Genomic DNA, 26,967 nt, shown 5'->3' with positions numbered 1-26,967 from the left:
TACTTACAATTGTCAAATTCTTATTTGTATCTTTCTTATCTATCTATTCTGTACTTGAGGACCTCATGAATAGAACTACTTATACTTCTGGTTTTAAAATGTCTTACTTGTTAGCCACAGATAATCTGAGTTGCTGATCTCTCAGTAAAGGCAGTGAAAATTGGAGGAATGACGGTGGCCTTTAAAATGGAAGAATTCCAAATAAATTAAATAAATAAATAAATAAATAAATAAATAAATAAATAAATAAATAAATAAAATGGAAGAATTCCACAGTTTTATTTAGCAGGTACTGAAAGTAAGATTATTATCTGCACTTCTCAGTCTTTAAGTTGAAAGTTCCAGAAGTATGGTCATGAGTCTTTCTCCTGTTCTTCGTGAATCCTATATAAGATCAAAGGCTTAGCATTATTTTGATGATAAACATAATTCTTGTTTGAGCAACAGATTATTAATCTAAATATAACATGCATTCTTAATGAGGGAGACCTCCTGCTTAGGAGGGTAAAAATTGGTTCTTGGGGAGTTTGAAGAGAAGTATTTTTTTAATAATATAAAGCCTAAAAATAGTACAATAACAGACATAATTGAAGTGTGGTATTAAAATTGTATGGGGAGAGGATTAGCAAATAAATGTCTAAAAAGAGTCTTTAAGGAGTTCTGATGGGAAGAGGTTGAGAAACACTGATCTAAACTCATACAATTTCAATAATACACATAAATGATTTGATCATGCTGTTGGCAACATTAGCTATAGCTCTAACCTAACATAACTGAGTTTGGGAGTATTTTAAAAGGAGTCCGTAATCTGCTCGTGGGGATGTAGGGCCTGTCCAGGAGCCTGATGGAGTTCACAAGGTTATGTGAGCTCTGTAGTATATGCCTTCATAGTCTTTATATGGAGAGCAGGTTCAATTAAGAGTTAAAAGTTAGAGCACGCTGAATGAGTCATAAATTCTCTAGCCTTCAATAATCCCTAAAAGTACAGAGGTATTTCTTTTTCTCTCTACACACATAATCGCCTAAGGAAACCCAGTTGTAAAAAATTTTAATACAAAGATTTACAGGATTAGGGACACGGAGGACGTAGAGGATGGAAGGTAAACTTCTGAAATAAGCAGGGATTTCAGTTTTCTTTCACTGTGTTTGGTTACTTCGGGCAGGGTGGAAGCAAATGTTGCTGTCGCACAGGCCAGGAAGTCATGTGTTTTGATGATATGTAAAGGGACTTTTTTTTTTTTTTTTAACGTGGATACTTTGAAATGCCACTGGCTACACATTGCATTGAGATAACTTCTGTAAATCTGAAAATGTAGTCTTTCAAGTAGAAAATTTTTTTTTAGTGTGAGAGCAATGTATTCAAACCAGTTGCAAATTTACCATTAAGTGCTTTTAATTTTTACCACGGCATTTATTGGTAAGGGATCTTACATATCTTTTGGCCAGAAAAAAGAGCAGGTTAATTTGCAATGAAATCATTAACCCTGTGGAGACACAAAAGAAGTCATTGTTTTCAGAGCTTAGGTGGCATCAGAGTATCGACGAGATATAAACAGTACCCAATTCCAGAAAAGAGACTCAGTACTTCCATTGCCGTTTACTTGTCGAATGATTCTCCCTGGATGGCTGCCCAGCACCTCTAATTTAATTTCCTCTTGTTTTCTCCATGCGTGCTTTCCTTTTGAATCCCGGTCTTTATTAATAGCATCATTCTCTTTCTGGTTGTCTATGTTCTGAAGCCTCAGAACCCACTTTGACTTCTACTTTTTCTTGCTAAGTTTCATGGACCGGAAAGTCTTTTGGATTTTCCCCTCTACTCATGTCTGACGTTCATCGTCTGCTATTTTCCTATTACTTTGTGGTTTTACACTTTTTTTTTTTTAATGTTTTACTTCAACTACTGCAATGATTTACTGCTCTTTTGTCTTCAGTTTCTCTCTGCCCCTAATTTATTGCGTGTAGTTGCCCCAGGATCTACCCACAGCAGAATGCGAGCGAGTCACCTGGGTGGCAGCTGCAAGGCTTCTAGGACCTACCCTCGGGAGTCCTAGGAGGTCCTTCCACTATATTCTTAGTCAAACAAGCCACTGGCCAAGGTTCAAGGGGAGGGAATTATTCATTGCTTGATTTGAGGAGCATCTAAAGAAGCAAAGGGAGCGATGGCCATCCTCTTTGGAGACTATCTACCACACTTTACCTGCTGGCCACTATAACTCACACACCTACCATGTGCACAGTATCCCACCTCCTTCCAAGATGCCATCCCATTTTAGCCCCAAATTTTCATCTAAATCAGGTCCAAAATGACTCACTCACATAGCTGGAAATTGATGGTGTCTTATTTCTGTCAGTGTAATCACTTGAAGTTAATTCTTCTAGATTGTAAACTCCTCGATAGTAGGAACTATTTCTTTTATTTATTTTTCCCACTGTGCCTGTGGAATTATAGTCAACGTCGTAAGAATTGAGTAAAGACTTGTTGAAATACAATTAATTATTGACTGAAGATAATATTGAACTTCAGAGAGCAGATAGGCATAGACATTCTATGTGAAAATGTGGTGTCCTGATATATTCTCCCCAGATAGTTCTTACATCTAGTAATTGGAGTTTGGATGCCAGAGGGCTTCTAAATACACTAGATACTACTACAAGCAAAGATAAATAACAGTTCAGCGCTTTGAATTTGGTCAACATTTGGATGACTGCTCATTTGAGATTTTAGAGTTTCATACCATGAGACCTGAAAAATTATAGGTTGTGTCTCAGCATCATGGCATTCTTACAGAATTACCTTTGTTGAGATTCTTTAGAATGAGTGGGTCAAAAGATACTCCCAGATATCTAAGTGCGTGATCTAATCAGATCAGGGTTTGTTTTTTTTCCCTTCTTTCTTTTTCAGATTTTATTTAAATTCAAGTTAGTTAGCATAGTGCATTATTAGTTTCAGAGGTAATATTTAGTGATTTATCAGTTACATATAACACCCAGTGCTCATTATATTGAGTGTCCTCCTTAACGTCCATCACTCAGTGACCCCATCCTCCCCACCAGCAACCCTCGGTCTGTTCCTGATAATTCAGCATCTCATATGGTTGGCTTCCTTCTCTGTTTTTATCTTATTTTTCCTTCCCTTCCCCTGTGTTCATCAGTTTTGTTTCTTAAATTCCACATATGGGTGAAATCACATGGTATTTGTCTTTTTCTGACTTAATTTCACTTAACACAGAATACACTCTGGTTCCACACTGTTGCAAATGGCAAGATTTTTTTTGATGGCTGAGTAATATTCCATTGTACGTATACATACCACCTCTTCTTTATCTCTTCATCAGTTGATGGACTGTTTGGCTCTTTCCATGTTTTGGCTATCGTGGACATTGCTAATTGGTTCCGTTTTTATACATAAGACTTCTTGTTGTTGACCTAGAGTATTTGCCTGGTTGTACATTTTGTATTTTTAATGTTATCACAAACAATTCTTCTCACAATAATTATGTTAGTGTAATGGACTTTAAGACTTTAAATCATTTTTTCCTTGGTTACCATGTCATCAGTGTATTTTTATACCAAGTCACAATATATATAAGAAAGTATCGGGATCCCTGGGTGGCGCAGCGGTTTGGCGCCTGCCTTTGGCCCAGGGCGCGATCCTGGAGACCCGGGATCGAATCCCATGTCGGGCTCCCAGTGCATGGAGCCTGCTTCTCCCTCTGCCTATGTCTCTGCCTCTCTCTCTGTGACTATCATAAATAAATAAAAAATAAAATAAAATAAAATAAATTAAAAAAAAAAGTATCTAATATCCCTACCAGTTGTTTAAACTTGTTTTATTTATTTATTTATTTTTTTTAAACTTTAAAATAGACCTGAAAGAACCAATTGTAGCTCAAGAACTGAACTAAGATTCCACTGCTGGAACAAAAGTTGTTCTAATCTGAGCACCAGGAGTCTGGTGAGAGAGCCGCGATGAACGTCAGGACGGAGCTTACTTTGTACCTGATGGTTCTTCTTGGGGATGGAACAGTGTCAGCAGTGATAACTAGTGTGAGAAGTGTGCTTGTTGCTCCTGCATTGTAACAGTGTGAGCTCAAATCTTGTCATGTACTAGAAAACTGGTACAGAAATGTCTTCACATTAGTTAGCAGAAAAATAAATGTACAAAGTCACAAAGATGGAGGGTTTCCGTCCTTGAAAACGAAGGGCTGCATTTTAACACTATCCCAAGGGAATTTAAGGTAATAATAGAACACATGATTTGACTAGGATTTGACACTCCAGACCCTCTGCAGGTTCCATTATTATGAGAGCAGCTGAAATGTCCTTTCCTTTTAAAGCTACTTTAGAACTTTTCTTTTAATGGGGGAGTTGCTAACTGACAATACAGGAGACTCTTAAAATAAAAAAAAACTGAGTTCTAGTCTAATACAGGTCTATCTGGGTATTAATAGCATAGTCTATTTGAGAATTAATGCTCATTCCTGGATTTGAAGGAAGGGTTCCTAAACCATCCTCCTAGATGCTTTTCTGTTTAAGTATTTATTGCTTGTGAAAGGTGTATTTTCATCTGTGTTGCATCTGAGTTACATTTTATTAATTTTGACTTTTTCAAGGTACAGATTGACCCATTCTCCAATAATCCAGAAACAACACATCGGCCTATGTGTGATGTGGGATATTTTTAGAAAGGATGTTTGCCCCAAAAGACTTGAGTAGAATATAGCACATGACTTTACGCAACCAAAAACTTCTTAAGGGGTTGGAGATATCTTCAGCACGATATATTAGTTAATTTTATGTTAGAACTAGTTTCAGAGCATTCATGTCTGGATAGCAACATTGCATAACCTTACTTGGTGTTTGCTGTACCAAATCAGCCATTCGCCTGCTTGTATCTTTCCTAATGTGTTTCAGGGAAATATAAACGTCTCTGGGGGAGAGAATAGGAGAAAAGGCTCTACCCAAGTCTCCCTGCCCTTAACATTTCTATTTATGTTATGGTATCAGAAACGATGAGTATTAATTCCTGAAATACTATTTCAGCCTTACATTGACTTAGATGAATAACACCTATTTATATGAAAAAATAAAAAAGTTGACACTTTCATTTTATGTGATGGCTGACTAGGGACCCTGAGACTGACTCTCTCAATTTCCTATTAAAACTCATGGAAACAAAGATGATGAACAATCAGAGGAACACCAAACCTTGATTTGACAGTCGACCTATTGCCACAATTTAAGATACCCACAAACCATAAAGTTGATCGACCAGACTGGAAAATACAATTACTCACTGACCAATGGTAAACAGTTAGAAATAACAGCTACATGGCAGGTTTCTAGGAGCAGGTATAGAGATGGATTCCTTTTCATTTTTATAATATTCCCCACCTCCCCCCCCCCAAAGTTTTGAAATTCGTATACTCTATCTACCAAGTAGAACGGAGGACTGATATTTTTAATTCAGGGACAGGAGGCTGTTAAAGAGATAAAGTAGCTATTCTTTTCAATCTCTCTGCGTAGGATTTCTGTGAACCAGTCTCCACCTAATTGGCCAACTAGATCACCTGATTCTCTCTTTTCCTTTTCTGTGCCTGTGATACCCTGACCTTGTCCCAGACAGGCTGCCAGCTAGGGAAATGGGCACAGTTCTCTCCCTCTGGTATTTCAGTTAAATTATATGATTATCATGAATCAATTAGTTATTCCCAGATCAGTTGTTCTTGTTATTTTTCTTGTACAATTTGATTAATTTCTGTTAAACTGATGAATTATACAAAAATATATTTTTTTAAATGAAGTCTAGTGTTTTGGAAATTTTCAACAAATGTGAGTCACTGGTGAGATGCCTATAAAAACAGCTGGGAAGAAATCATAAAGATGTAGAAGCAGTCTGTACTCATCTTGCTTAATATTTTCCCAAGTATTGAAGTTCTTGGTCTACTTTAGAAAAACCTAAGCTGGAAACTATACATGATTAATCACATGCATGGTTATGCAGAAAATATGCCACAAGACTCCAATTAGTGGTCTCATAGTTAAAGCAGAAGCTTTGCTCTTAGAAGATTAGAAAACTCTCTCTCTATAAATATATATAAAACATACATGAATATATGAATTATTAAGTCATATGTATAACTTAAAATTGTCCTACTTAAACTTTTGCTTGCAAGTCAACTTTATCTCCTTTAGTTAATAGGTCTATTGCCAGCCTTAATTACATTGATAAGAGAGCTTCCATTGTGTCTGTATTTTACAACCAATTTGGAGACTGAATCTGACAGAAATAAAATAGGCAGAAGCAAGTGGGGAACTAAGGTAGAGCACTGAACTAGGGAAGTATCCATTCAAGGAAATTGCTGTTGACAGTGGCACGGACCAGAAGGATAGATAGTCTCTGCTGAAGAGAGAATCCCTCCATTTGTTCACCAGAGTTGGCATAAAACAATGAATACTACAGGCACAGCCACCTTGGATGGTGGCCTTTTGGATCTTTTGCCCTCAGGCTGTCTCTGTGCATGTGGACTTGATTTCCTTATTATATATTTTTATATTATATAACTTATTCACTCTTCTCCATCAGTGCATTTTCTTTCCCTCCTTTAGGCATTATTAACAAGTGGGTCATTTAATTTATTTCTTGCTGTCCATCTCCCTTGCTACAATATGAGCTCCAAGGCAGAGAACTACCTTGCTGTCGAATTCCCTGGCAAATACCTGGTACATTATAGGTGCTTACCAAATACTTGTCAAATAAACTAACTCTGGGTAGGAAAGGGACATTAGTCCCAAAATAAAAACCAAGAGTACCCATAGCATATGCAGGGTTTGGGCAGATGTCTGCTTCTTTGAGGGTAAGTAAAGGGAAAATTATCTTGGCAAGCCTTTGCATAGACTCTATAGGAAAACAGAAAGTGGTAGTTACATGAAGACTCAGAAGAACAGTTTACGTTTCAGAAGGATTTGTTACAGAGACCAGAAAAACATTTCAGAACTTTGGGGTTCTAAAAAAGTTTGAGTCATGATCTCTGAGAAATCTGAAACGGAAAGCAAAGAGCTGAGGTGAAAAAATGGTGTGATGATACGGGGAGTGACAAAAGGGAAGGTTATTGGTGGGGGTGTGACGAGAGAACATCTTCATGAGTGATGCTGAAGAGTGAGGCTGATACTGTGAGTGTCCAGTGACATGAAAAAAGAAAAAAAAGAACAAACCATGAGATGCTTTGTAAGAATGCAGAGAAAAGGAAGAGGAGTGGAAACAATGGGAGAGATGATGGTAGGTATGGAGGACAAGGTTTTAACAAAAGACAGAGATTTTCTTCAGGAAAAAAAAATGGAACAGAGGCAATGTGATCAAAGATAGAATTGATGAAAAGGTTTTTGAACCGAGGAGGTCTGGCTTTATAGATAAAAGGGTTAAGTTCTGGGTAATATAAATGAAAAGAGAGTTACTCCTAGTATGTCTTGGTAACTTGGTTCGATTAAAAGGAAAGGGACATATTGTAGAAGTACCCAGCCGAAGGACAGACACTGGATAACATGGTACAAAAGCCAGACTGACGTAGGTTTCTTCTCTGTAATAACGAGAAGACTATGGAGTTTTTAAATCACTTTATCTTTCATATGTGAAGGCAACAAAAAGACATTTTCAAGTATGAAAATACCTAGAAAATGTAGCACAGGTACTCTTCTTGTTAAAACTTGATAAAGTCAACTCAGCTGACTCCTATTTGAATCAAAAGCAAGAAGGCATTGGAAATAATGAGACCTCGTGAAACGCAAATCATCACTGTAGCTTTGGTCACCAGAACTGAAGCTGGGTGTGCACTGTAGCTTCAGATTATGTTAACATCTGAAGGAGGTAGAGAGTCAAGAGCATATAAGAGATCTTAAATAAGTAATTGTTTTGCCTCAGGAAAGTTTAAAAGATAAAAGCTCCCAGTGAGAGTGATATTTTCTGCTCCATTGCCTTCGTTTATTGTCCGTGTACTGTTGACTCACCACATACATCTCTCTTCTGAGAAAAGTTCCCCAAGTTCTGCCCACAGGCCAGATGGCTGGCTCCATTGGGATGTTCCTCTTGGACCTCCATCTCCGCGTGTAAAACTGAACCCGTACTCTCCGCTCGTATATATCCTGTGGTCCCAAGTGCCTTAATAAAATAGCAGCAGCGGCATCCGGTTACCTGGACCTTGATTGTAGAGCGATCACGTATCCCGGTGTTTCATCAGTGTTCCTTTTCATTGTCAAAGGGGACATATGTTCATTTGGACAATAAATTGCAGGATTGCCCTCGTTCTCTTCGTCTCTTCCCTTTCACCTTCATCCTGTATCCAATCAAGTACCAGGTCTTTTCATTCTACTGTCTTGTCTATCCCAGTCTTGTCCACTTCTCCTTAGCTTCAGCACCAGTACCCTGCTTCTGTCTGTCCCTTGGGTGATGGTGACACTCCTGTGACAGGTATCCCTTCCTCATACATTTGTTGGAGGAAGTAAAGTCATTTATAGAGTCTAGTACTTAGTAGGCAATTAACAGGTCCTAGCAGTGATGTTATAATTACTCAAAACTCTTCTTTCCTCCATTACCCTGAGGATAAACTCACAGACTCTTTGAGCTGTGTGTCTACATTTTGATTTCTCTAGCATCATCTTTCACATCACCCCAGCCTATGCTGTGTGCTTCAAGCTTCCAACTATCAGTTTTTAACATACCGTGTTCTCTTCTAGACCTTTGCTGCCTGGTAATAAAGCAAAATAAAACAAAAACCCCCACCCACCAGATCCTCAATCTTTCTCTCTCTCTCTCTCTCTCTCTCTCTCTCTCTCTCTCTCACACACACACACACACACACACACACACACACGCACACACACACACACAATTTGCCTGATTGATTCCTGATTAATCTTTTAGAATTCAGCTTTAAATGCTACATTCTCCGGAAACTTTTTCCAGTACCCTTGAGCCAGGCTAGGTGTCACTCTTGGAGGCCCCCTGAGACTATGTGTAACCCCTCGTATCACATTTAGCACACAGATAATCCTCCTCTGAAGAAACTTGCTTTAAACCTCGTGAAGGCATAAGTTGGGTCTTGGTCATCATTCTTACGTGACACCTAGCAATCTGTCTGGAAATAAGTGCCAGGAGCATTTGAATTAGGCACTGCCCTGGATGAAATCTTGTTCCTGCAGACATAGTCCTGTGGAGAGATGAAGAGAACTGTGGGCAAAATAGGTCTTTGAGCTTTATCATCTGAACAAATGCTTTTAAAGGCCTTACGTGTGTGACAGTAACCATCGAGGAATTGGTCACATGCACTCTGTTCATAAAATTCCATATAAAGTTAAGGAGAGCATAAGATTGGTTAAGATTGGTAAATTGGTAAATTCAGAGGCTTTGGCTTAGGTTTTTATGAAGTCTGCATTTCAAGTCCCATGGAGAAAATAAAGAAGACTCCTCTGAATTAGAGAAGTTGTGAATGGTTGAATGAAATAAGGAAGAAAAGTTGTGAATGGTTGAATGAAATAAGGAAGAAGTACCTGGTATACCAAAGGTGTTTGCTGATGGATAATTAAATATTGTGGTGGAGAAGGTGACAATTATGAAAAGTTAGTTACATGTGGTATATTTGATAGGTGGTTAAGGACAGATTTAAAACTAAGGAATCCTCCAAGGAAAAGTATGTTTCTGGTGATTGATTTTTATGGGAAAATTTTGGTTTTAGGAGGGAGAATCATCTTGCACTCAGGCTTACCTTCTTTTAAGATCAATGGGAGTTTTGGGTGCTTCAGTATAATTTCTTGTGGGTATAGTGTCTCACTTCAGATTGCATTCAACTGTATATAACAAAAAGCGTCCTACATTGGCTTCACACGAGAGCAGTTTATTTTTCTTAGGTACGTGTTTCAAAGTAGGTAGTCCAGGACTTGTGATGTGTTCCATGAGGTCGTTAAAAGGACCAGGCCCCTTTTACCTTTTTCAGCTCTACGTTAGCTTGTGGTGGTTCTCATGGTCTCAAGATTGTGCCTGGCTCTCCACCTATAGCATTGTGTTCCAGCCGGGAAGGGCATGGAGGAGCGAAGGGTGAAAGTTACACCACTTGAGTCTGCTCACTTTTATTAAATTGAGGATATATAATTTCCTGGGAAGCTCCACTTACTCAATTCTAATGATATCTCATTGTGTTACGTGGCCACCTCAAAGCATGGAGAATCAAGGGCTTTTTTTTTTTTTTTTAAAGTTAGGATTATTGTCATCCTTAGTAAAATTGAGTTTCTGTCAGGAAAGAATATGAGAATGGCCATTGGGTAGACAACTAGCATTATCTACTCATTAGGTTCATTAACTAGACCTCTCAGGCCATCTACCCTATTTTCTGATCATCGACTGCTCTTCCCTGCCCTTTTCTGCTCAGATTGGGGTTGGGGTTGTACTCTGTACACTGTAGAAACAGGTTTGCACTGAATAAATCAGTTCTGGATGCTAGAAGCTTCGTAAAAGCTTGTTCTCAAGACTGTCCTATCCAGTTCGGTAGAAAAATCGTATCTTAACACAGTTATTAAAGAAACAGATTTTCCACTACTCCAAAACCAAAACATAATTAGACATTGCAAAATTAAGAATTGGGAGAGAGATCAAGTAAAAACATATATGTCCTATTGGGATTTGGAAAGTACAATATTGTTTACTGTTTCCTAGTGACCTATTTAGGATCATGTTACAAGATACTTACTCCTTGGTTTACATAGTCAGCCATTCAGTGACAGATTAATTGTGTTCCTGCCTTGTGTAGCTCTATGCTGGGATGTGGTCATCTTTTCCTTCCCCTTTCATTTCTAGTTTTTTTTTTTTTTTTTTTAATTTTTTTTTCTTGCTCGGAAACTACACAGATAGGATATCTTCTATAAGTAATCTATAACTTGTGCTGCTGTATAGCCTATCTTTAAATCTTCAGTCCTTTGCCTGAAACCTTTGTGAATTGAGAATTTTTAGTTTTTTGGGACATAATATGCACATATGCAGACTACATAAATACTTCAATCTGGGACAGGGCTCATCAAATAATTTTAAATTTCTGAATATTAAGACCAAGTGGAATAACTAATTGTATGTGGCTTCATGTCAGTTCAGTTTGGGTTTTGCCGCCAAATGGGTATTGAAAAAACTTTATTTTCAGAGTTTTTCGGATAGAGATCGCAGACCTGTCTTGTAGTGGTTTTGGAAGAATTAGGAGATAATTAGTTTGAAGGAACCAGCAAATTCCCTAATAAAGACACAGTGGTGCAGGAGAAAGCACCATAACTCTCCCGACTGGCATTGGATTCTTACTAGCATCATGCTGAAGTGCCTCAGCTCTTGCTCTTGGTCCTGCTTCCCATCCCTTCCAAAAATTGAAAAATGTCTGTCTTTCAAGATATTTTTGCTAGTCAAGTAGTGCCGACTCTTCACCCTCTGTCCCACATTCCCGAAGCACAGAGGTATTTAGGTGCTAACTTTCCTTGGTAAGAGTGCGTCCCCCGACTCTGCTGGTCTGCTAGTGTTCTAGCTTCTCGAGGATACGTTAGGCTTGCTTCCTCATTTTCTTGCACCTCCTGAAATAACACTTTTTATAATTCTTGCATTAAGCAGTTTAAAGTTTATGATAGGGAGCGGTGAATAATATAACCATAGATTAATTATATATGCATTTTTACTGTCATTTAGATATATTGAAGCAAATGTTTATCAGTAGGCTGCCATCATTCTCACATGCTGATTTCTAGATGATTTACAGTGTGGATGGAGTTTGTCTCCTTAGTGCTTGCAGGGCATGGTATCTTAAATCATTCTTTTCATCAATTTTATGTGAACTTGAAAAGAATCTTCCTTTCCAGGCCCATATAATTAGTCTGCTGTGATTTTTTGTTCCTAGGTACAAAATTATTTTAGATTTTATTAGCTTTAGATTTTATCTGTGGAAGTGGCTGAACAGACTGCATTTAAAATGATAGTTTTAAGTTTTATTTTGGAAAAGCAGTGGCAAAGTGGTTATGTGTTCAGTGAACACCTGCTAAATTGCTTGGTTAGTCTGTTTTAATTGCCTTTTTATCGTTTACATCTTAAATCAAACTTTCTTAACTAGCTGTGTGGTTCTAGTTTATTGTCAGATTATTATACAGTGAATTAAGTTTATACAAGGTGTTTTAGTTGGTGCGATTTGTCTAATGAAATTAAAGCGATTTTGTGTGTTGCTTCCAACATCCTGCAGTTCTCATCAAGAATCATAATCGGGAAAGTGCAGAAGTTGGAGGGGGAAAGTACGTGCCCTCTGTACATTGGATTATGCTGAGATATTTTGCTACCTTACCGTGTGAAGGCAGGGTTAGCCTGGAGACCACCACCTGTAACCAGTGGTGGTTATACCACCAGTTTATACCAGTTTCCCATCACGATATTCAGAAATGCTTAAGTTTCTAGAACCTACGCCAAACTTTGGAAAGGAGTTGAGGCAGTGTCCAAAGCTGGCATTAGTTTCGGTCTGTCTGCCAGGTAATGCACACCTCGGATGATTCTGTGCTGTGCCTGCCGTAGCACCAGAGGCTCCCCCCCACCCCCACCCCACCCTTAGGGGAGTCGCCTAATGCACTAAAAGTAAGTTACATGCCCGGAACACGAAGGGTTTTTAAAAGTGATTTGGGATGGGGGGAAGTGATGATTATCCGAAGAGTCCTTAGTTGTTGTTTGTCTGGTTCCTGGCAAACTCAGCCCTCTGTTGTCTCTCTTCTTTCCTCTCCGCATCCATCACATCTTCCAGAATTGCTTAGAGAGAGCTAATTAACTCACAGCAGTTCACAGCCTAGACTGAAGTGATACGGCGTATTTCAAAGTCTTCTATGCTTCTGAACCAGATTTTTTCCCCTTCTAACTGCAGATTAATAAAGCGTGTGCACTACAAGAGGAACAGGGAAAAGGATTTTAGTGAAGGTATCCTGATCCTGAAAAAGTCAGGAAGGGCTTCAAGCCCATCTTGGACTTCACTTCACAACTTTGTAATAAAAGAAAATTTTTAAATAGAGCCTTTGGACGTATTTCATCCTTATTTGGAGGGCAGCATTATTTTATTTTGGGCAAGAATATTGTATGTGAAATGAGGCTACTTTTCAAAGCAAAACACACCCGGGTTTTAGGTTGTTTTGTAGGTATTTAATATATCCTCGAAGTATTACAGGTAGTTGGATGGCTTGCGTGTTGTTCTTCGAGACGTGTTCCTTATCCCTTGTGACATTGTGTTTGCCGTCACCGTGAGTGATGTTTTCTCTAGTGTTTTGTATCTTCTTCGGTCGGTTCTTTGGATTGTAGAATAGAATGTCTTTCCCAGGACCAATATTGTATCTGAAAGTGTTTTTGAAAATAGAAAGTGGTTTGTGTTTCTGTTGTCTTCATTTTTTTACCTCTTTATATGATGGCTCACTTACATGAAGAGATGTAGCACCGGTAAAAAGTTGTTTTTTTTTTTTTCTTTTCACCTTAAAAACCTCACACAGGATAGATTTCTCTTGTCATCAGAGATAGACAAAGTGAATACAAACGTATTTGCCGTGTCTGTCTTTAGTAACAAAACAACTTTATTTTAGTGCATTAACTTTTAAGGTCTTTTTATTCTCGAAGATCAGCCTATTTATGTACTACGTGTTCCTCCAAAGTTACAGCGTTACAGTTATTGGAGAAATGAAATATTCTCCCGGTAGATGAAAATTACATTTTGATTGAACATCGTTCCTTATGCAGTCACCCATAAATATAATGCCTTCTGCTGTCTTTTCAGAAGATGGCTACAGATGTGATTTCTGAAATGACAAGAAAATAGAACATCTTAATGTTTTAGGTAAAACAGATGGTATTTTTGTTTTCGGCAGAACTCTCTCCTAGTGAAAGCAGCTTAATTGGTGACAAGACTCTCAGGGTCAGCCAAATTATGGACGGTTTTTGTATCTGGTTCCTATTATTTGCTTTAGTATCAAAGGCTTTAGAATAATTAGAAAGGAGTATTTATCCTTCTCATTCCTATTTTCTGTTATGCCCTGGAAATAGATGTAAAATTTTTTTAGACCTGTTTTATTTATAAAAGCTGTAAAATTGCATGGTGGTTCTACTTTGGTTATATTTTGGCTTTTAGAAGTGCTTTCCTCATTCCTGAAATATGTAGTTGCACTTTTGAAAGTTAACGCTTTACGGCGTTGAGTTACAGCTATAAATAGTATTTGCAGTGATCAATTCCATACCATTGAGTTTTGGGCCGATTTCATGGTCAGGGGCTTAAAAAAGAGCACAGTATTGTGAAAGGAGCTCTGGGCCAAGAGTCAGAGGCTCATTTTAGTCCCACCTCTGTCACTAAGTAGTGTCATTTTTTTAGAAACCTAATTCTGTTGTTTCATGTGCTGGGAGAGAGGGATCTGAACAGGTGATCCCTAGAGTTGCGTCTAGCCAACGGTGTTTTTCTTGTCTGTTACAACGTAAAATTGTATATAAAGGCTTCATCTAGATAAACACCAGGAAAGGAAGCTTCTGGGTGGAAAAACCCAACTGTGGAAATTAAGCCAGTTTGTCCAATGACTGAGACATAGGTGACTCTTTTCCGAAATGCCACCACTATTGCAGAACAGAGACTTGTTACAGCAGTTCCCTTCCTGCCACCGCGTACAGAAAGCCAGAGCTTCCTGAAGGAGCAGCTTGTGTTGTCGTCATAGCAGCTCAGGAAGGTGGCCTCATTTCAGTCTCCACAAAACTCCTTCGAACCGCATTCCTGGCGGCGGAGGTGGTTGGAGGGTTTCCGAGAGAAGGCTCGTCCCCAGGCGGACACAGCACTGGCAGAGCAGCAGTCCGAGAGCCCTGGGGACATCGGGGCTCCAGGTCCGCAGAGGGCGGTGCACTTGCAGCCCGGCCACCTGCAGCGTCCTCCCCGCTGCCGTCCCACCTGCAAGGTGCCGTGGGGCCCGGCTGCTCGAATCCAGATCCGGCTCTGAGTGGGTGAGCAGGCTCCTGAACCGCTGTGTGCATCTGTGCAGCAGGCGTGATTCTAGGACGTCATGGGTTCGTTGGAAACTGAAGGCTGTAACTCAGGTGGGTAAGGCCGAGAGCTGGTCAGCGTGCTAGGGGCAGGGGAAGGCAGCTGTTGGCGCGATTGGCATCATCGCCATTGCCATTCCCATTATATCTGAAAACTCCCTGCCACCTGCCAAGTTCAACTCTCTCCCGAGTTAAAAATAGTAGAATCATGTCTTTAAGGCACAGTGCTACTTGGGACTTACTGCTTTGTCAGTTAGCACCATAAACGAGCATAATTCTCTACTCAAAGTAGTATTTTCCAGCATAGAGCTTTCTAGAATATTTACTTAACAATCACATACTTTTCATCTAAGCTAAGAGCCTTTATTCGAAATATTTTGTGGAATCCGTGGATTTGAGATAGAGTATATTCTCAGAAATTAAATACGTAGTTGACAACCACAGCTTTAGGTCCTGCTGTCCTAATGTTTCATGAAGGGCACGCGGCTGTACATTTGGATCTGGTCAGCTGTGCAGTGCACTTGTGCACTTTGCTTTTGAATCTTGTCCTTGGACGAATGACTGTTCATGACATAGTAGATGGAAATAGTTTTGCCCATGAATTTTGAGAAAGTTATTTCTCCTACGTATAGGAAAAAAATGGTGAAAGCATCCCATGTTGGGAAGAACAGGTAATATTTATAGCCTACTATATTCAAGTATAATCGTAATTTTTATTGTGGAAAAAAGAAACTGTTCTGTTCCTTAGTGTTCAAATTCTTTTGCCCCCGAGATGAGACCATATTTGTTACTTAATCAACTGAAAGCTTTCAGAAGACATCATGTCTTATTTTTCCCCTTACAAGCATAAGTTCTATTATCTGGTAATTGAAGAGAAGCAAGACTGTGATTATACAGTTTCTGGAAAAATGTTTACGGGGAAACAGTTAAATATTTGCCCATTTAAGAAGGCGTCTCTTATAGAAACAGAAAGGTTTTTAAAGTGTGAGGCCTTGGGCAGCCCTGGTGGCGCAGCGGTTTAGCGCCGCCTTCAGCCCAGGGCGTGATCCTGGAGACCCGGGATTGAGTGTCACGTCGGGCTCCCTGCATGGAGCCTGCTTCTCCCTCAGCCTGTGACTCTGCCTCTCTCTCTCTCTTTCTCTCTCTTCATGTCTCTCATGAATAAATAAATAAATAAAATCCTTTAAAAAAAATAAAGTGCAAGGCCTTGGAACTTACATGACAAATCTTGTGCATGTATGCATGACTCCAGTAAGTGGGGTCTGTGTGAGGTATTCAAAGGTTAGAAAATACATAGAATTTCAAAAGGCCGGGAGTCTTTTTTTTTATTTTTCCCCACAGAGTACTTGAGGTTTTCCCTGTTTTCTCTGTACTGTTTGCTGTGAGACCTGCACCGGGACAGTGGGGTTGGGTCCCATCAGGCCTGGTGGTCAGTGGACAGGATGTGGAAAGGCATCCTCCCTGGGAGAGAGGGTCAGACAGCTGGACACAATTCATTTCAGTCCTTGCTTTGGCCCAGTTCCAAGGACCCCAAGTTCTTCTCATTGCCCACCCCTACCCTACCCTCCTTTCCAGCCCTCAAGATTTGCCTTTATGCGTTCGGTGGTATAAAGTGTCAGTCTTTGTGATGTGAAACCAGATCCCAGCCTTCATTTTTTCTTTTTCTTTTTTTCTTTTTTTCTTTTTTTTCAGCCTTCATTTTCAAGAGGAATAGTATCACCTATGTGTTAGTTTCCTCTTGCTGCTATAACAAATTGACCACAGAGCTAGTAATCAAAAAAAAAAAAAAAAAAAAAGAAAGAAAAAAAAAAGAAAAAGAAAAGAAAAGCACACTTATTGTTCTACAGTCCTGGAGATCAGAAGTACGAAGCCCGTTCCGCGGCCTAAGGAGGTGTTGGCAGGGCTGGTTCCTTCTGGAGGCTCTGAGTGGGGAATCTGTTTCTTTGCCTTCTTATGCATTCCTTGACCGGTGGCCCCTCCCCCACATACTCCAGCCTCTGTCATCTCTTATCACGTGGCCACCTTCTCAATTGAACCTTCCTATATCTCTCTTACAAAGGACCCTTGTGTTTATATTGGACTGAGTTGGATAATTCAGGAAATCTCACCATCCCAGGATCTTTAATTTAATTGCATCTGCAAAGTCTTTTGCCGAATAAGTTACTTACAGGTTCTGGGGATTGGGATGTAAGCCTCTTGGGGGGGAGGGGGGGTGGCGGAGGCTAGTGAATTATTCTGCCTACCATACCCCGAAATCTAATTTTTGTTATTTCCAGTAGATAAGTAGATTCTGAGTTTGGGATAATTAATTTGAAAGCATCAAGATGAGTCTATGTCAACGTTCCTCAGGCACCTCAAATTCAAGAAGTCTAAACCTTGGATTTATCACCTTTGTCTTGAAACCTCCCCCCACTACCATCCTTAGGTCTTCAGCCTTGGTTACTGGGACTACCGTGTCTGTCTGACCCTAACTGGAAACCAGGAGTTATAGAAGATTTTTTTTCTTCTGGTTTTACTCAGTCTTCCCCAGGAATCCAAAAAAAAAAAAAATAATAATTCCTACTGATAAGATATCCTGCCCATTTCTCAGATTTGTTCCTCTTTTCCTATTTCTGCCACTCCTGTAACTTAGGTTTAGGTTTTTCCCTTCCTACCTGGGCTGTTACAGACCAAACTTGCTTGGTCATCCTGCTTTTAATCCTGGCTCCTTAGGTTCTCCCTCTACCTAGCAACCAAAAGTATCTCTTCAAAATGAATCTGACCATGTAAAACTCTTTAGTTACTCCCTAAAACTTCTATAATAGGGTTTGTGCTACTTATAATGATTTAAAGACACCCATTTTCACTGTGACTTGAGATTTAGCTCCCTTTCTAGCTCATATATTGGCATTTTAGAGGTTCACTTCACTGTGTAGATTTTAGTGGTATTGGATGGCTTGTATGTCCTGAAAATAACACCCTCTCTCGTATCTTTGGTTTTATTCTCACTACCTACAGTGTATTTTCCTGCTTTCCTTTACTTGGTTATCCCTCCCCTGCCCCACTTTTAAAGAATTGCTTCTTTTTTTTGTTGTATTTTTCTGATTACTTTAAAAGCACATACTTTTTGAGGAACAGGTTTTATCAGTTAAAGTCCAATATCTGGAACCTGAGTCATTGTGATTCTTTTGTCTTTTTCTCCTTGCTATTTATTAATGTGGCTCTGTCTTTCAGGATGCCTTGAAATTTCATAGTGAGTGGTAGACCCTGGGGCACCCGGGTGGCTCAGTGGTTGAGCGTCTCCCTTTGGCTCAAGTCATGATCCTAGAGACTCGGGATGGAGTCCCACGTCAGGCTCCCTGCATGGAGCCTGCTTCTCCCTCTGCCTGTGTCTCTGCCTCTCTCTCTCTCTCCGGGTCTCCTGAATAAATAAATAAAATCTTAAAAAGAAAAAAAACTTAAGTGGTAGACATTGTGTATGAAATTTATGTAGGCTCCAGAAAATATTTTCTTCTGGAAAGCATTCAGTGTTCTTCCCATCAAGCACTGTGCTAAACTGAGACTAATTTATGTCTTGTTCATCGAGCTCTCCAAGTTTTCAACTAATAGTCTTGTATCTTCTGTGGGCCCTACTCCATAGTAGGTTCCGCAGTGCCCTGAGGGGGCGCCTGGGTGGCTCAGTCTGACTCTTGGTTGCAGCTCAGGTCATGATCTCAGGGACCCAGCCCTGGGCCAACTTTGCGCTCAGCAGAGAGTCTGCTTGAGATCCTCTCTCCCTCTCCCTCTGCCCCTCCTCTTACCCCACTCCCTCTGTCTCTCTAAAATCCTTTTTTTTTTTTTTTTTTTTAAGATTTTATTTATTTATTCATGAGAGACAGAGAGAGAGGCAGAGACACAGGCAGAAGGAGAAGCAGGCTCCATGCAGGGGTCCCGATGCGAGACTTGATCCCGGAACTCCGGGGTCACACCCTGGGCCAAAGGCAGACCCTCAACCACAGAGCCACCGAGGCGTCCCTAAAATAAATCTTTAAAACAAAACCAAACATCATGAAGGGTCTCTGCTCTACTTTTCATAGGCTTTCTTTTTAGGGTTTGAGGCCCTCCTTTCTGTGCAAGGGCCCAGGATTGACGTGTGTACCGCGGGGAGAGCCCCGGGTGTACGTGCAGCCTCCGAGTCCAGCAGAGAGGCCGAAAATCCTCTTTCGGCCCCCTTTTCGGCCCCTCTGCTCCCCTGTGACCCCCTCCCCCCGGGCTCTGCCCGGAACCCCACTGTCCCCGTGCTGAGCCCCGGCAGGTGCTCCCTTCCTGGCGGCCTCCGCCCCCCAGCAGTTCTCCGGCCCTCGAGCCGACGACGCCTGCCCCCGTCCGCGTGTCGTGGCCGGGAGTGGGCGCTCCGGCCTCCCGCCCCTCCGTCTCTCCCGGGTCGGGTCTCCTAGAAGCTGAAGCAGCGTTTATTTTTCAGCTTCAGTTTGGTAGTTGAAAAATGTTCACTTTCTCTGCTTGGGTGTTTATGTTTCTGTTGATTTATTTGTAAGAGCACTTCACAAATTTTCCAAATTTGATTTTCTTTTATTTTTTTATTCTTCAGTCTTATTTTTAAGATAGAAAATGCTTCAGCTTTTATCATCAACTCTGCTAGCCTTTCGCTTTGCTATTTTTCACTGTTAGAGTTACAGAGAGCCTGGGTGCCCCAGATGGTAGATTTATTTTTTCTACTCCTCTTGCATCATTTTTAATGTTTCCACGTCTTTTAATCTAGACTCAATGTTGTGTTGTTTGGGGGTTTTCTGGCATATTGTTTTAACATGTCTGTTTAACCATTTGTCTTGCCCATCTATTATTCTAAATATATTATAGAATTGTTTTGCTCTTTCTCCCAACAGAAGGATTTCAATGGGATTTCGACTAGCATTGCATAAGATACATGAATTAATTTTGGGAGAGTTGGGGTTTTTTGGTAGTCTTTTACTTTTCTCTCCTAGAAAAGTAGGTCTCTCCATTTATTCATTTTTATGTCTCTCCATAAAGTTTTATTGTTTTCTGTATATACAATCATTTTGTGTGAAATTAATCTCCTATTTTGAATACTCTGCTGATTCTTAATCATCCTGCCAACTTTTTGTGTGTCCCGAAGGATGCTCTGTGCATGCCTTTGGCCCATTACCTACCCTCTTTATTGAACTTAACAGTTTCTGCCTCTCGCTTCTCCTAGATAATAGGTACTTGCAGGACAGGGACACATTCATAAGTTTATAACTACAAATACCAGGAGGTAGCCTTCTCTTTGTCCTTTTTTTTTTCTTTTTAAATTATTGTGCACCATGTGGTTGCTTTGTACATGTATGTATTGTGTGCACCTGTGCATTTGGTTCTCCCCTCCACATTATTTGAGCTCTTGTTTCAAGGCATCTTTGTTATCGCATCCGTGGTTGGGTTAATTTCTGTCATCTAGGTTTTTATATTCCTTACAAAGAAAAGCATGCGTAAGGCAGCGCAGTGACCTGGGTTAATTGAAACACTGACTCCACCATGCAGTGTGATTCTGTACCAGAGTCCTGGGTCAGGACGCCAGGAGGATTATGTAAGGAAGAGGGGAGACGTAATTGCTATTGAGATTCTCCTTTCTGTCAGATCTGAGCTATGTGATTTTCCAAACATTTTATCATTTAACCCCAATAGGGGTCTTGTCCCCTGATTGGATAGATGAGGATATTAAGGCTTGGAGAAATGAAATACTTTGTCCAGAGCCTCTCAAGTCCTCAGTGCAGTGCTGCGGTTTTCAGCTTGAATGTGTTTGATTCCAGAACCCAGGAATCCCTGAACTGTGTGATTTTTGAAGACCTGCCATGTTTCAAAATGGCTCTTTTTTGTTTTTAATAACTTCATTTTTCCCCCTAGCAACGAATATGGTAAGCATTATTTTTTTTTTAATTTTTATTTATTTATGATAGTCACACAGAGAGAGAGAGGCAGAGACATAGGCAGATGGAGAAGCAGGCTCCATGCACAGGGAGCCCGACGTGGGATTCGATCCCGGGTCTCTAGGATCGTGCCCTGGGCCAAAGGCAGGCGCTAAACCGCTGCGCCACTCAGGGATCCCAGCATTATGTTTTAAACCAGGAAAACTAAGTGGACTATATCAAAAAGACTTCAAGTCTATAAATTGAAATTTTTATAAGCCTATAAATCCCTCTTTCCACTTTTAGAAAATTCTGTAAGTTTACTGCTTTTCTTTAGATTATGCTCCACTAATGAAGGCTACTTAGAGAAAATGAATATATTCTTATTTGAAATGAATTTTTTACGATGTTATCATTAAGAATCAGACACACTGAGCTCTAGTCTGCTTTATTTTTAACTTTCTCTGTGATCTTGGATCTGTCATTTTTCCCTGTATAGCTCGTCGACCTTAAAAGCATTTTTTTTTTTGTGTGTGTGTGTGTGGAATTAAAGTAAATGAAATGAAAATGATCTGATAAAACTATAAAGCCCCACACTAAGTAGGCATTATTTATAAATGATATATTCACCCAGCGGGACTTTTGTGCATTACTCATTTATCAGCTATTTGTTGGATGTTCTTCTGGGTCAGGTACTACACTGGGCACAGGAAGTTACAATGAGTTTTCATATAACCTAATGTTTGCTTAATTGGTTTTAAACTGCACTTAAAGGGAACTTGCAGAGACTTCTCATTCAGTCTCAATCATGACTATATGTAATGCTTTTTAAACATTTTCCTTGAATATTGTTTTGTTTACCTCATATCTTGGGGTCATAAGATGGCCTCCTTAGTATATGTCACAAGATTTTTTTCTGTTGCAGTGTTCCAGTTTATAAATTCTCTTTTACACACATAGTATATTGAAGTGCAAATGGCTCTGTTCATTCTGAGCTGCTTGAAGAAAGAGGCTCCGTGGGGATCTTTGGCATCAGGGAGGAAAGTTCTTCACATATGAATTTGGAACTAAGGAAATCTCCACAGGAAACCCCCATTGTTAGAAAGATGCTTATAAGCTTGACCTGTGAGTTAAAATGGTTAAGAAGAGGGATACATAGTGGGTACAGTTAAGTTTAAAGCCTTGTTGTGGCCCTATTTGCTGGGCGAGTCTTGCCTGCATACCTAACCTCAGTGAACCTCAGTTTCCTAGCTGTTCCCTGGGAAGGATGAAGGGCTGTGCCTTATTAGTTGCCTATACATCCTGAGGGCTGGGCCCTGCAGAGAGGAAGCACACTAAGTGGTAATGCCACGGTCCCTCTGACCACGAAGCACACACCTTCCACTCTGCCCTTCATCCAGTCCTAGAAGGAAGCCCATGTGGTCCTAGTCTCTTGTTCATAGTTGGCACTGATTAGATTTGCCTTAAAGAGAGATTGCCATGGTTGTCTTTTTTTAACATGGCGCGAATCATTCCTACAGAGAGGGTGAAGAAATTCTAAATATATTCATCCTTGATAGTCTTCAAGGACCGAACCATATTTACAGTGGAATTCTAGTTCTTTTCTAAAATGATTCCCAAATTTGACGTGAGCATAGATGTCCTTTCATTTTTCTCCCAAAGTAGATCATAAGCTGTTGTCTAATTTGATTGGCAGGTAGCATATCAATGCTTTGTCTTTGTGAGGTGAGGGTGGTTCCTTGTACACAGAGAATTGAGATCACTGCTGCAACCCCAAGTTAAGGGGGCCTGGTATCATAATGAGGATGAGGAGGCTGGGTGTGACCTAGTGATAGAGAATAGGTAGGAAGCTAATGAAATGTGGGGAAAACCAAGGGGAAGAAAGTTCTGGGCTTCCTATATAGTTACTTACAAGATGAAATAGAAACGACCCCCATTTTTAGGATATAAATATTACTCTTTTATTAGTGTGGATCAGATATTATTGATTTGCAGTAGTTGAGTTTGATACTTAGGATGTGAAAGCTGTTGGTTTCATTCACAACTGAATGAAATGGACTCATATTTGGGATGTTGGCAGTATAAATGTTGACTACCAAACATGATAATGCAAATGAACATTTAGTTAATTTTTGATTGTATACTTATTTCCAAAGGAAGATAATTCATATATGATTATACTTTCTCTGTACTCTACTTAAAAACGTATAGATAAGAGTTGTGTGTACGTCAGGTAAATTTATGCTGTGATGCACTTGAAGAACATGGTGTGAATCTCTAATTAGGTTAAAAAATGATTTTCTTAGCACAGCATTATGCTCATTATAAACTCTACACATTTAGTTTTTGAATAGATTCCTGGCATGATAATTATATAATCATTCAGTACAGTAGAAACATCATTATGGTCACATACTAATTAGCTACTAAAACGAAACAAAACAGAACCTGATTCACAGCTTATTATAAAATCTGATTTAGTATTGTATAAAACCAAATGTATGGTTAAAGTTATTATTTGCTTTAAACATGAATTTTTTTCCCTCTATGGGCCATGGGAAGGAATCAGCGTTCTGGATGCTTACTACCTAATTTATTGCTTGGGCACATGTTACATTTTATTATCAGAGCCCTTATGCCCAGCCCCGTGTGGTGGAGCATCTGAGGAACTTGCCAGTAGGAATTCTAGGCTCAGTACCTGAGTGTGCCTCAGGGCTTTTGCAGAGTTAGGATCCTGGCCTGAGTCTTCAGACCATGTCTGAGAGTTCTTCACCTCTTGCCTCTTACCTTTAATCCCCTGGGAATATGGGGCTCAACAGTAAATCACTAATTTCTGGGATGCTGATTTGAACATGTTGGGTGCTGAGAAGTGATGCTCAACTGTTTCTCTTCCTCTGTGCACCTTAGGAATATAGTATTGTCTTCCTGTAACAGTGAATCCTGGCAGTTGTGATTCTCCAGGGGGGGGTTGTGATGGGACAGGTCAGGTGACACGTAAGCCCAGGTAGAGGGTAGTAGGAGGGTGCTAGTAGGTTGGCAGGTCCCACAGGTAAGTCTGTTAAGCATACCTCTGGGGGGGGGGGGGAGTTGCCCTCTCTGTTCTTTAGAATTGCTTCTGTGGATAAACTAGGGTTTTACTAGTACATCAAGGCTTCACCATCCTTTGTAAATGTTTTTCACTGCGTGGCTGCAGCCCCTCTTCTCTCATGTACCGATAGAAACTTGGTGAACATCAGTGATGTAAGTTGGGTTGTGTGGTCCAGATGCATATTATGAGCTCTGGGAGTTAGACACGTCTTTATTGCTGTGTTGTCACTTGAGGCATCTCAGAATACTATTTCTGTCATAAGAGCTTCTCCTGATGCACCATTTCTAAATCAAACATTTTATAGATTTTACGCTACATCCTCTTTTTTTCTTTTGTGTTTTCCTGTTGTCCTTTAGTTTTGACCACAGCATCTGTTAATTGTATTTCTTACACGATTTGCAATGCAGTTGAGATACACAGGACACACATAGGATAAAAGAGGACTACTAGGCTTCCTGATGGACTAAGTACACGGTGCTAGCTTGTGTCTGCCATCTCTGATGTAGTTGTGAGGGGCCTGGGGGAGATGGGGTTGCTGTCTGACTGTTCAGTTCTTTGCTCCTGAAGTTGCAAAACTGTGTAAGAAACCCAAAATATTTCAATCAAGAAAATACCAATGAAATCAGTGAGTTATATTATTCAGACATCCTCTTTAAAATCCCTTTTGATTTATTTGAAGATAATATGATTCAAATTGATCATAACGTACAATCGCCTTTCAAAGGCTGTGTATTTCCTGAAGCCTGTGATAAGATGGTCTAGGACACTTCTCACAGGCAAAGCCATGAAACACTGAGCATCTCCAACTAAGAATTCTTTGAATATCAAAGAAGTTGAGAGAGGACTTCAGTAGAAATGATGAAGTGCTTGAGTATCTTTTACAAATTGTAGTTATGGTTAAAACTGTCCTATAAAAAATTAAATGCATGAAGGAGGTCATAATGTGCTAGTATAAAATATTGTTGAAAAAAGTGCCAGAAACTCCAGTTCATTCATTTTTGTTCATTCTAAGAATTATATGTAGTTGTAAGTATTGCCTAAACTTATTTTTAATAGTTTGTATTGTCCTTTTTCTAGCTAGGCCCAATCAAATCCTTTTTAGCACTGTTTGTTGTAAAACTTTAACTCCCTTTTAAAGTGGATTCACCTCAAACTATGTTTTTTCCAGAACCAAATCCTTAGATAATAAGGACCACATATATATGTGATTCTGCATGGATAGCCATACATTTTTGCTCTCTTTTAGTGGTCTAAAATAAATGTCAGGATTGTAATTGATATTAATTGTGGTAAAATATAAATGGGCAGTGTATGTGTTTTTTAATCAGCTAGCTTAGTCAAGGATCAAGAAATTAGTTGTATCAAGCTGATTGTTTTAGAAAGGCTAATAAAACTGTGTATATAGGTCATTTTCTGGGTCATGAAAATAACTTTATTATAGTTATATTAATGTCTTCCATGTGTATAACACTTTATTCTTGGAAGGTGAATCATTATTTCATTACCTTTTGTACTCTGTGTTACATGTGATGAAATCGCGTGTTCTCCAGAAATGTTACCAGAATGTTCCTTATAAATCCGCTCATAAGACACTCTGACCATCTATGAGCTGAGTCCTTACACATGGTGTGAAAGAAGTAAAAATATTTTTAAGACCCGAGTAGTGAAGCAGCTGTTTTTGCAGGTATCTTGTGGTCTGTAATCCTTCAGAACAAGAACGAATCTCAGTGGTCTCCATCTATGTGAGTTCCCCAACCGCACAAGTGTCTTCTGCTTCCGGAAAGCCAGTGGAAATTCAGATGAGTGCAGTCTGGAATACAGCAAATACTATTTCACAGACAGCTTATGAGGTATGTTTTTACCATCAAACTTAGAGGCCATTAAAAAAAAAAAAAAAAAAAGAGCCAGGATGTAGTTTATAAATGTATACATGCCCCCTTGAGCTGTCAAATCGTGTATGTGAAGTGCTTAAGGTTGTGAATAGCAGAGGGTGTAACCGACCAGTTTACTGGCACTAAAGGAAAAGAGATCCCGTGTTTCCTAGAATACGAAGATATTTGTTAGTGTGTATATATCATATGTTGTTATCAGTACGTGTCATTAGCACGTATATTGTTTATCTTTGTAAGTACTGGAACTTTTTCCCGAAGTGATGAAGTCATCATTACTTAGAAAATTTTGAATTTTTTTGTTTAACTCAATGGAATAACAATTATGCACATTGAAAGTGAGATAAATAATAACTTTTCTAAATAACTTCAGGTACTTGTAGGTTTTCATTGCAAAGGTGATGTAACACACCATGAAAGAAAGACTTTCTAAAATATAGGAAAGTGCTCTTTTCCTGAGATACTTGGAAATGGAAAATGTGGGCTGAAGTAATAGATGTTTTTGGAGAAAGTTCTTAAAGTAATATTAAACTGAACTCCCACATCACTAGAAAAGTTGGATTTTTGGAGTCTCGAGTGCAATTTAAACTGTACTTCTGAAGACAACAACTACAAGCTAGGAACTCTAAATGAGAATCACTTGGCTTGTTAAAAGCCATTGCTGGCTAAATTCATAAATTCATAATCCCTTAGGTAGAAAGGTATGATAGAAAAGTATAATAGAAGTTTTGGTCAGATGTTACAAGAAACACCATCTCTAGAAAATGGGAGAGTAGCTCCTAAAAGGCCGGGATCATGACTTACAGTGTGTGCATCCTCTGTGCTGTGTGCATTGTCTGCTGGACCCCAGGCATTTGATGGCTGCTGTTACCATGATGAATACTTATAGTATTACATTTACCATTTTTCTTTTTGATGTACTTGAATATCATAGTATTATAAAAAGATTCCTGATAATTAGGAAAAATCATTGTTTAACCCGAGCTCCTACCTTCATGGAGCATTTTCTCCTCTGAGCACCCGTGAGAAGCACTGTAGGATGATCAAGGCTACTCATATAAT

The 26,967-nt window shown here is 39.5% G+C and overlaps 1 protein-coding gene across 1 annotated transcript in view; it reads left to right on the top strand.

The window, feature by feature from the left end:
* MAN2A1 (mannosidase alpha class 2A member 1) overlaps positions 1 to 26,967 on the top strand; it is a 161,947-nt gene that overhangs the window by 93,413 nt on the left and 41,567 nt on the right. Inside the window, exon 13 of the mRNA XM_025438203.3 lies at positions 25,701 to 25,866. Coding sequence (XP_025293988.1) covers positions 25,701 to 25,866 — 166 coding nt within the window. The remainder of the gene's footprint in view (positions 1 to 25,700; positions 25,867 to 26,967) is intronic.

The sequence above is a fragment of the Canis lupus genome, chromosome 3 (genome assembly GCF_003254725.2).
Source record: "Canis lupus dingo isolate Sandy chromosome 3, ASM325472v2, whole genome shotgun sequence".
Taxonomy (NCBI): domain Eukaryota; kingdom Metazoa; phylum Chordata; class Mammalia; order Carnivora; family Canidae; genus Canis; species Canis lupus.
The sequence above is the reverse complement of the archived record's forward strand: the minus strand, read 5'-3'. Positions and strand labels throughout refer to the sequence as shown.